General features: G+C 36.0%; 1 protein-coding gene and 1 pseudogene across 1 annotated transcript; both read left to right on the plus strand.

Annotated features, from left to right (window-relative positions):
* Positions 1-136: 136 nt before the first annotated feature.
* LOC122438030 (olfactory receptor 1052-like) lies at positions 137-1,075 on the plus strand. The gene has a single exon (XM_043462489.1). It carries the CDS (start codon positions 137-139, stop codon positions 1,073-1,075), a length of 939 nt encoding a protein of 312 aa, XP_043318424.1.
* Positions 1,076-9,050: 7,975 nt separating this feature from the next.
* LOC122438005 lies at positions 9,051-9,999 on the plus strand (annotated as a pseudogene).
* The last annotated feature ends 1,783 nt before the right edge of the window (positions 10,000-11,782 follow it).

Raw genomic sequence — 11,782 nt, forward strand, 5'->3', positions numbered from 1 at the left:
TAAACCTAGATGCTTCCTGTTATTATAGACACCAGATCATGGAGGAATCATTATATATATAAAATACATATAATATATATTTGTCTGAGTGATACCATCTTGTTCTGCAGTTAAAGAGCTATATAAACCTGAATGCATGGCAGACTGGAATCACACAGGTGTGAAGGAATTCCTTCTGGTAGGTTTAACTGAAAATTCTAAATTGCAGGTCCCTCTCTTTCTGCTTTTTTTCTTTATTTATTCTATCACTCTGATAGGCAACTGGGGGATGATCATATTGATCTGCCTAAATGCCCAGCTGCATACTCCAATGTACCTCTTCCTCGGCAACCTCTCTTTTTGTGATATCTGCTACTCTACTGTCTTTGCTCCTAAAATGCTAGTCAATTTCCTTTCAGAACACAAGTCCAGCACCTTTACTGGATGTGTTCTACAGAGTTTCTTTTTTGCATTGTATGTAACCACAGAAGGCGTTCTCCTGTCTATGATGGCTTATGACCGCTATGTAGCAATAGCCAAGCCCCTATTATATACAGTCATTATGACCCAACGGGTTTGTATTCAGATGGTTCTTTTATCTTACTTGGGAGGGCTCATTAACTCCCTGACACACACAATAGGTTTGTTAAAACTCGACTTCTGTGGTCCTAACATCGTGAATCATTATTTCTGTGACATTCCCCCTCTTCTGAAGCTCTCTTGTTCAGATGCTCATAACAATGAAATGCTGCTTTTGATATTCTCTGGAGTCATTGCAATGTTCACTTTTATTATCATCATGGTCTCTTATATTCACATCATGATTGCCATCCAGAGAATCAGCACAGCTGAGGGAAGGTACAAAGCCTTTTCCCCTTGTGCCTCCCATCTGACAGCTGTGACCTTATTTTATGGGTCTGTGACCTTCAGCTACATCCAGCCAAGCTCTCAGTATTCTCTGGAACAGGAGAAGGTCTCTGCTGTGTTTCATACATTGGTGATCCCCATGCTAAACCCACTGATTTATAGTCTGAGGAATAAGGATGTGAAAGATGCAGCAAAATGGTCAATATGGCAGAAGAGAACCTCCACTTGATGCAGTTTTCTCCGTGGCTTTGCCAATCTAACATTGATCTGAAAATATATTTTTTGAACATTGTGTAACAAATACAATAACAAACACAACTGTAATCAAGACTCATGCAATTTGATACATAAGTGTTGAGTTTGACAAGGAGACTAAAAATCACTCTATTTCAGCATTCATTGTTTTGCAACTTCATTCTTGAAAAACTGATATTTTTTTTCCTAACAAATTCTCATGATAAACTGTGAAAGAACTCACCATGAATTTAGAAGAAACTGTCATTGACTCAAATCAATAGAAAACTCCAACTACAGGTGTTTGCAAATGCATTGCTATTGCAGACAAAAATTGAAATGTTTCATTGGCATGGTTTTTTGTTCTAAAAATGCCATCACTCAAGTCTCACCATATCTTCAATTTTATGCTTACATTGTATATCTTATAATATCTTAGAAACATAGCTTAGAAAAATGGCTAAGAAAATGCTTATTAGTTAGAATTTGCTCATTCAACACATTTTTACTGAGTACTTTTTATCGTACCAGTTACTCTGTTTGGTCCAAACCTAAAGAGATTCAATATATGGAACTAAAGCTTGCTAGAGGATCTGGTAATGGAGGACTAAGGTAAGTGGGAAGGACTATTAACATATAAACAAATATGTGAATTTTGTTCTAGGCTAGAATTCTAAAGCAAAAGCTGTAGAAAATAGGTCTAGCAAGCTATTTTCTGCCATATATATGAAGGCCTTTAATAACAGTGTAACAAATTTTATACCCTCTCAATGGCTAATAAATGAGAATATCAATGACGTGCAAATAACATTCTTTTTTTTTCCAATCCATTCTTTTTTAATTGCTTTGTTTGTTTTTACATAAATCATGATACATTGTCTATTTCAACTCCTCCACATGTATTATATGTCTTAGACATCTTTCCATGACAGCTAATGTGCCTTACTTGTTCTTTTATTTTTTATTTTTTTAATTAATTAATTAATTAATTTATTTATTTTATTAGTTGGAGGCTAATTATGTCACAACATTTCAGTGGGTTTTGTCATACATTGATATGAATCAGTCGCAAATAACATTCTTTAAGAAATTTCCCAGGCTATCACTGTTACCAACATTTTGGAAAGTAAAAGAACAAATTAGGAAAAAGCTATTCTGAAATAGATAAGAAGAGTAATACAGAGAAGGGGACATATTCAAGAGATAGTTCATGAAAATTACCCACAAGACTTGAGAAAAGATTAAGGTTTCTTCCTCTTTCTTTTGAGAAAAAGAGGTTTGACATGACTAAGAAGAACCGAACCTGTGTCACTAGCAGATAAATTGGTTAAGAGAAAAAAACAATAGATGTAAGATCCTCATAGCATAAGAATTTCTAAAGGAAGATTTTCTGGGAAGAAAAGATCTCCTAGGATGTTCAAGAAATAACAGAAAGATCAGAACTGGAATACAGAGGGAAAGAGAGGTGAAATAGGAGATGTTTCCAGAGAGGAAAAGAGGTGCAGACCATGTCTGTATATGTACAGGCTTAGAATTTGAGTGAAGAAAAGGCACAGCGGGAGTCAGATGGAAAAGTGACATGATCCAAACTACAATTTAAGAAACTCACTCTGCCTGCACTAGTGGTTCAAGCATAGACCATAGAATGGCAAAATGGAAGGCAGAAATCCAGGCAGGAGTCTGCACAAAGATTTAACCAAGAGTTGATGGTACATTAGACCAGCGCTGTCATGGTGAAAATTGTGAGAAAACAAATAAATGATATATACTGATGAGAGACCTGGTAAGATGGTGAGGGAGGGAGGAATCAAAGGTGAATCCAAAGTATTTAACGGGCAAGCAAACAAAATACAATGGGCACATCCCCAAACGTACACTGTATATATTGTTTCAGTCACCTACAATCTTTCTAAAGTTGAACATGTGATGGGAGCAAGACAGAGACTTCAATACAAGTGAAAGAATAGTGTGTCTTAATTCTGTAATAGTAAACACGATACTTAAATTTGCTAAACACAATTTGTTTACTTATAAAGAGAGAATGAACATACCGCTGTAGAGTTTCATCCATAGATATGTAAATATATACAGAGCATATGCATATATATGCTTATTAGTTATGCAATTATAAATAAAGAAGCAGATTAGCTTTGTTAAGAAGTGAAATCCTACAAGAGAGAAAGAATATGAAAAGTTGTATAATTCAGTCAAATTCAAGGATCTCAGATTTTAAATAATATGAATCAAAATATTTGAAAAAACAGTTATGTGATATGGTATACTAAACAGAGCTTGCAGACTATTCTAAGATGAATGTTACCGAATATTAGATCTCAAAATTTGGGAAAGCATGAATGTGTCTTGCATATTGTAAAATGTTATGTACTTAATATTCATAAATGAATATATATATATAAATTTATTTTTAATTTATAAAAATATGTTTTTTTAGTTTCATCCATCTCATTAGAACTGATTCAAATGAGTTCTTTTTAATGGCTGAGTAATATTCCATTGTGTATATGCACCACAGCTTCCTTATCCATTCATCTGCTGATGGGCATCTAGGTTGCTTCCATGTCCTGGCTATTATAAACAGTGCTGCGATGAACACTGAGGTGCACATGTCTCTTTCAGATCTGGTTTCCTTGGTGTGTATGCCCAGGAGTGGGATTGCTGGATCATATGGCAATTCTATTTCCAGTTTTTTAAAGAAATCTCCACACTGTTCTCCATAGCGGCTGTACTAGTTTGCATTCCCACCAACAGTGTAAGAGGGTTCCCTTTTCTCCACACCCTCTCCAGCATTTATTGCTTGTAGACTTTTGGATAGCAGCCATTCTGACTGGCGTGTAATGGTACCTCATTGTGGTTTTGATTTACATTTCTCTGATAATGAGTGATGTTGAGTATCTTTTCATGTGTTTGTTAGCCATCCATAAGTCTTCTTTGGAGAAATGTCTATTTAGTTTTTTGGCCCATTTTTTGATTGGGTTGTTTATTTTCTGTATGCTGGACATGTTTCAAAATGAAAAACACAGGGAATGGTTTTTATGCACTGAGAGAGCACTTTTACTTCTGGATGGATAGATGTGATTAAAACAGGATTTAAACAAAAGTGAGAAGAAAAGCAAAAATAAGGTACAGATGTTATCATTTTTTTCCATTTATTTTTATTAGTTGGAGGCTAATTACTTTACAATATCATAGTGGTTTTTGTCATACATTGACATGAATCAGCCATGGATTTACATGTATTCCCCATCCCGATCCCCCCTCCCACCTCCCTCTCCACCCAATCCCTCTGGGTCTTCCCAGTGCACCAGGCCCAAGCACTTGTCTCATGCATCCAACCTGGGCTGGTGATCTTTTTCACCCTAGATAATATACATGTTTCGATGCTGTTCTTCGAAACGTCCCACCCTCGCCTTCTCCCACAGAGTTCAAAAGTATGTTCTGTACAGCTGTGTCTCTTTTTCTGTTTTGCATATAGGGTTATCAATACCATCTTTCTAAATTCCATACATATGTGTTAGTATACTGTAATGGCCTTTATCTTTCTGGCTTACTTCACTTTGTATAATGGACTCCAGTTTCATCCATCTCATTAGAACTGATTCAAATGAATTCTTTTTAACGGCTGAGTAATATTCCATGGTGTATATGTACCACAGCTTCCGTATCCATTCGTCTGCTGATGGGCATCTAGGTTGCTTCCATGTCCTGGCTATTATAAACAGTGCTGCAATGAACATTGGGGTGCACATGTCTCTTTCAGATCTGGTTTCCTCGGTGTGTATACCCAGAAGTGGGATTGCTGGGTCATATGGCAGTTCTATTTCCAGTTTTTTTAAGAAATCTCCACACTGTTCTCCATAGCGGCTGTACTAGTTTGCATTCCCACCAACAGTGTAAGAGGGTTCCCTTTTCTCCACACCCTCTCCAACATTTATTGCTTGTAGACTTTTGGATAGCAGCCATCCTGACTGGTGTGTAATAGTACCTCATTGTGGTGTTTTTTTTTTTTTTAATTTAATTTAATTTTAATTTTTTTCATTTATTTTTATTAGTTGGAGGCTAATTATTTTACAATATTGTAGTGGTTTTTTTGTCATACATTGACATGAATCAGCCATGGATTTACATGTATTCCCCATCCCGATCCCCCCTCCCACCTCCCTCTCCACCCAATCCCTCTGGGTCTTCCCAGTGCACCAGGCCTGAGCACTTGTCTCATGAACCCAACCTGGGCTGGTGATCTGTTTCACCATAGATAATATACATGTTTTGATGCTGTTCTCTCGAAACATCCCACCCTCGCCTTCTCCCACAGAGTCCAAAAGTCTGTTCTGTACAGCTGTGTCTCTTTTTCTGTTCTGCATATGGGGTTATCATTACCATATTTCTAAATTCCATATATATGTGTTAGTATACTGTAATGGCGTTTATCTTTCTGTCTTACTTCACTCTGTATAATGGGCTCCAGTTTCATCCATCTCATTGTGGTTTTGATTTGCATTTCTCTGATAATGAGTGATGTTGAGCATCTTTTCATGTGTTTGTTAGCCATCTGTATGTCTTCTTTGGAGAAATGTCTGTTTTGTTCTTTGGCCCATTTTTTGATTGGGTCTTTTATATTTCTGGAATTGAGCTGCAGGAGTTGCTTGTATATTTTTGAGATTAACCCTTTGTCTGTTGCTTTGTTTGCTATTATTTTCTCCCAATCTGAGTGCTGTCTTTTCACCTTGCTTATAGTTTCCTTTGTTGTGCAAAAGCTTTTAAGTTTCATTAGGTCCCATTTGTTTATTTTTGCTTTTATTTCCAATATTGTGGGAGGTGGGTCATAGAGGACACTGCTGTGATTTATGTCAGAGTATTTTTCCTATGTTCTCCTCTAGGAGTTTTATAGTTTCTGGTCTTACATCTAGATCTTTAATCCATTTTGAGTTTATTTTTGTGTATGGTGTTAGAAAGTGTTCTAGTTTCATTCTTTTACAAGTGGCTGACCAGTTTTTCCAACACCACTTGTTAAAGAGGTTGTCTTTTTTCCATTGTGTAGTCTTGCCTCCTTTGTCGAAGATAAGGTGTCCATAGGTTCATGGATTTATCTTTGGGCTTTCAATTCTGTTCCCTTGATCTATATTTCTGTCTTTGTGACAGTACCATACTGTCTTGATGACTCTGGCTTTGTAGTATAGTCTGAAGACAGGCAGGTTGATTCTTCCAGTTCCATTCTTCTTTCTCAAGATTACTTTGGCTATTCGAGGTTTTTTGTATTTCCATACAAACAGTGAAATTATTTGTTCTAGTTCTGTGAAAAATACCATTGGTAGCTTGGTAGGGATTGCAATGAATCTATAGATTGCTTTGGGTAGTATAGTCATTTTCACAATATTAATTCTTCCAATCCATGAACACGGTATAATTCTCCATCTGTTTGTGTCCTCTTTGATTTCTTTCATCAGTGTTTTATAGTTTTCTATGTATAGGTCTTTTGTTTCTTTAGGTAGATATACTCCTAAGTATTTTATTCTTTTTTTTTGCAATGGTGAATGGTATTGTTTCCTTAATTTCTCTGTTTTCTCATTGTTAGTGTATAGGAATGCACGGGAGTTCTCTGTGTTAATTTTATATCCTGCAACTTTACTATATTCATTGATTAGCTCTAGTAATTTTCTGGTGGAGTCTTTAGGGTTTTCTATGTAGAGGATCATGTCGTCTGCAAACAGTGAGAGTTTTACTTCTTCTTTTCCTATCTGGATTCCCTTTATTTCTTTTTCTGCTCTGATTGCTGTGGCCAACACTTCCAAAACTATGTTGAATAGTAGTGGTGAGAGTGGGCACCCTCGTCTTGTTCCTAACTTGAGGGGAAATGCTTTCAATTTTTCACCATTGAGGGTAATGTTTGCTGTGGGTTTGTCATATTATTATGTTGAGGTATGGTACTTCTATTCTCATTTCTGGAGAGTTTTTATCATAAATGGATGCTAAATTTTGTCAAAGGCTTTTTCTGCATCTATTGACATAATCATATTGCTTTTATCTTTCAATTTATTAATGTGGTGTATTACATTGATTTATTTGCAGATATTAAAGAATCCTTGCATTCCTGGGATAAAGCCCACTTGGTCATGATGTATGATCTTTTTAACATGTTGTTGGATTCTGTTTGCTAGAATTTGGTTAAGGATTTTTGCATCTATGTTCATCAGTGATATTGGCCTGTAGTTTTCTTTTTTTGTGGAATCTTTGGTTTTGGTATTAGGGTGATGGTGGCCTCATAGAATGTGTTTGGAAGTTTCCCTTCTTCTGCAATTTTCTGGAAGAGTTTGAGTAAGAGAGGTGTTAGCTCTTCTCTAAATTTTTGGTAGAATTCAGCTGTGAAGCCTTCTGGTCCTGGGCTTTTGTTTGCTGGAAGATTTCTGATTACAGTTTTGATTTCCGTGCTTGTGATGTGTCTGTTAAGATCTTCTATTTCTTCCTGGTTCAGTTTTGGAAAGTTATACTTTTTAAGAATTTGTCCACTTCTTCCATTGTCCATTTTCATAACAACCTGTGAGGTAGACACTATTGTTCTCACTTGATTGGAGGAAACAAGGATGGAAGCTGCAAAGAAATGTACCCCAGATCAAGAAGCTGTAAGTAGGGGAAAACAAGATTCTTATCTGGTCTTTCTGATTCTCAAAACAACATACTTTACCACTGGGATTGTGATTTTCAACATTTTGCAGAAGAATCTGTGAGATTATATTTTATAGGGGACTTGGAGAGAGAACAAAAAGGCTAAGGGAACACAAAAATAAAATGGATCTATAAAGAAAGCAGCCCCATATGCTGTTGTTGCTCAGTTGCTCAGTCACGTCCAACTCTTCGTGACCCCATGGACTGCAGCATGCCAGGTTTCCCTGTCCTCCACCATCTCCTGGAGCTTACTAAAACTCAGTAATTAACTAATATTTGAGGATTCAAAAAAGGTATACTGTGTGTGTGTGTGTGGATGTTCCTGTGTGTCTGTTGTATTTGCTTGATATACACTTGCCTCTAAAGTTATTAGAGTAATTCAAGTCATCATGGTCATATCAAAAGAGTTTACTAGTTAAATATTTTATTATGACATAATATAGAGCATGAGTTAAAAATCTGAAGCACAGTCAGTATTTATTAAGTTTTAGTTAATGATGATTATTATGACTAAAAGTAGTCTTTACAGTTTTTAATCCTGTGCAAAAAAATGAAATAATACTATCCACATAGGTTGCTATCATGCCATGATGATGTCAGTCATTGAAAGTATGTTTGTTAGCATTATAAATTTACTGGAATTAGGCGACACATTGCTCATTCAATTACAGTAACTGTATCCTTTAATTTTCTTCTCATCAACAATGCTCTGTTACAATTTATGCCAACTATTACAATTAGTCTGATCCTGAGGTTCCTTTATCTGTCCTCCTTCACTTTCCTGAACCTCAACCTGCTTCATACAACTCACACAAAGACCTCTATTAGAGTTATATTCTGCATTCCCTCTTTTTCAAATGCTTCTTCATCCTTCCACTAGTATTTCCCTGGTTTCTTATTTTCTAAGATTAAAAGAAAAACTCTTTAACTTTGAATTTATAGCCTTTGCATCCATTTTCTATTTCTTTTTTCAGGCTTGGTTGCCACTATACCTGAGACCTACTGCTTCTATTAAGGCCCTAATTCATCTCACATAATTCAGGGCACACAGATCCCCTCTTGCCTCTGTGTTCACTAAGTTCCTCATGATTCTAAACATTATCTTCTCCCAGGAAAGAATTTGAGTAATTTTTCAGATATCAGAAGCTTTTTTTTTTTTTTTTAATCTCAAATAAACTCATAAGGATACAGAACTCAATAGAATTTAGGTATTTATTACTGGAGATGATGAATTCAAGGTTGCATTACAAAAAAATGACATTTTTTCATGTAATGCAATTAACCATAATATGAGATACATGGAGAAAAGGAATAATGTGACCGAGTTTATTCTACTGGGACTCACACAGAATCCGAAGATGCAGAAAGTCATATTTGCCGTGTTTCTGGTCGTCTATGTTGTCTCTATGGTAGAGAACGTGCTCACCTTGGTCACCATCACCACCAGCTCATTATTGGGGTACCCCATGTACTTTTTCCTTGCTCCTCTCTCTTTTATTGATGCCTGCTATTCCTGTGTCAATACCCCTAAACTCATTATAGATTCACTCTATGAGAAACAAACAAACAAACAAACACAGCCCCTTCAATGGATGCATGACTCAAATATTTGGGGAACATTTCTTTGGAGGTGTTGATGTCATCCTGCTCACTGTGATGGCCTGTGACCGCTATGTGGCCATTTGCAAGCCCTTGTGCTATATGACCATCATGATTCAGCAGCTGTGTGGACTTCTAGTGGGAGTGGCATGGCTGGGAGTCTTTCTTCATGGAATCATTCAGATCCTCTTCATCTTCAGGTTACCCTTCTGTGGTCCTAATGTCATAGACCACTTTATGTGTGACCTGAACCCTTTGCTCGATCTTACCTGCACTGATGCCCACACTCTAGGGCTCTTTGTTGCTGCCAACAGTGGGTTCATCTGTCTGTTAAACTTCCTCCTCTTGATGGGCTTTTATGTAGTCATTCTGCACTCCCTAAGGACCTACAGCTTGGAGGCGAGGCAAAAGCCCTCCACCTGCATCTCCCACATCAGAGCAGTCATCTTTTTCTTTGTGCCCTGCATATTTGTGTACTTGAGACCTGCAGCTACTTTACCTATTGATAAAGCAGTGGCTGTATTCTACACTATGATAACTCCCATGTTAAATCCCTTAGTCTATACCTTGAGAAATGACCAGATGAAGAATGCCATTTGGAAATTGTTTAGTAGGAATGCTATTTCAGGTGTAGTATAAATGTGCCTGGACACCAAAGTCAATTGAAGAGAGGCGAACTTCAAAAAGATATTTTTGACCAAAGAAAGAAACTAGTATAAATCATAAATTATACAAAAGGGGGAATAATAAATAGGTGTAGAGATGGGACAAAAAAATAAGCATTTGTAAATTTGGAAAACTACTAAATTTTTATGTTTTTATCTAACTTCATTAATGTTTATGAACTCAAAGTTATTTTTCTAATAAAACAAAAGTAACAAGACATGCTGATATTTATTAATAATTTCAATTACAATCCAAAGTGTAGACATAGCTATTATTGCCCTATTACAAGTGAGCCAATAAACGGCAAGGAGTATGTTTCAAAGCAAAAATACTGAGGAACCAGTAACCAGAACCTACCTGAACTGTCAGACCATGTTCTTAAATGCTGTGAGGTACGACCAGGCCATAATGATCAACAAGCAACATAGCTATATTTGTTAACATTTATAGAAACAGTTCTGCTGAAATATATATTGATATAGATATATATTATACCTTAGTATATATACTATCATAATGTGTATATATTTAGTTGTTGTTATATATGAATAAATGCTAATGATTTTAATTAATAATGCTGACTACTTTTTATGAGTCAGAGCTGATGATTTTATGTCAAGTAGTGTGTTATTGTGGTGTGTAACTATCCTAGGAATATAAAAGCAATGGACCATTTAATATCTAAGTAATAAATGATATACTATATTTCAAAATTTCCTATTGCATTCAGAATCACTTCGAATCACTGATTCCTTATCCTGATAAGGAATCAGAAGGAGGGATGATTCAAATAAAATACTATTTAATGTCAGATGGGAATTTCAATTTATTAAGTATATAAATAGTCATACTGCATAAAGTATTGCCTATTTGCAAACACTTTTTTACAATTATCCCAATGGCTGGTTCATAATAAATGCTGAATAAATAATATAAGTTAAAGAGAGATGAATAACATTAATAAAATGAAGATAAATAAGGTTGTGAAAGAGATTAGGAAACTTTTTCTACTTTTACGTGTTTCAGAGTCTGGGATGAATTCTAGTCTTATCTCCTTGGAAATCACAATTTTTATTTATTCCCACTTGAACTATGAAAAGAAAGAAACTAAAGCTGTTTCTGTTATCAAATGAGCAAATTATGTACCTTTTATTCTTTGTGCTATTACCAAGATTTCATTATTTGTTACTGTGGGCTTTTTCTGTTATTTGTTAATATCAGTTTGCTTTTGGGTAGCATTATATTAAGAAAAGTTTTTTTTTTTTTTAATAAGTAGCTTCAGTTACATACAAAGTAATTTCACTATAAATGTATTCCATTTATCACTTTCATCCTCCATTCACTGAACAACAAATAGTTTTGGGTCCAAGGAATGAATAAAGCACATTAATATTTGCTTGGGTTTCAGTGATAAGTGGAGAAGGAACTGGCAACCTCCTCCAGTGCTCTTGCCTGGCAAATACCACAGATGGAGGAGCCTGGTAGGCTGCTGTCTATGGGGTTGCGAAGAGTCGGACACGACTGAACGATTTCACTTTCATTTTTCACTTTTACTTTTCACTTTCATGCATTGGAAAAGGAAATGGCAACCCACTCCAGGATTCTTGCCTGGAGAATCCCAGGGATGGGGGAGCCTGGTGGGCTGCTATCTATGGGGTTGCACAGAGTCGGACACTACTGAAGCAACTTAGCAGCAGCAGCAGCAGTGATAAAGAGAAATTCAAGAGATGCCTTCACAAAATTCAGGACCACTGAG

Source organism: Cervus canadensis, chromosome 3 (genome assembly GCF_019320065.1).
Source record: "Cervus canadensis isolate Bull #8, Minnesota chromosome 3, ASM1932006v1, whole genome shotgun sequence".
NCBI lineage: Eukaryota > Metazoa > Chordata > Mammalia > Artiodactyla > Cervidae > Cervus > Cervus canadensis.

Coding starts and splice junctions, on each gene's coding strand:
- LOC122438030 (XM_043462489.1), top strand. CDS start 137: ATGGCAGACTGGAATCACACAGGTGTGAAGGAATTCCTTCTGGTAGGT.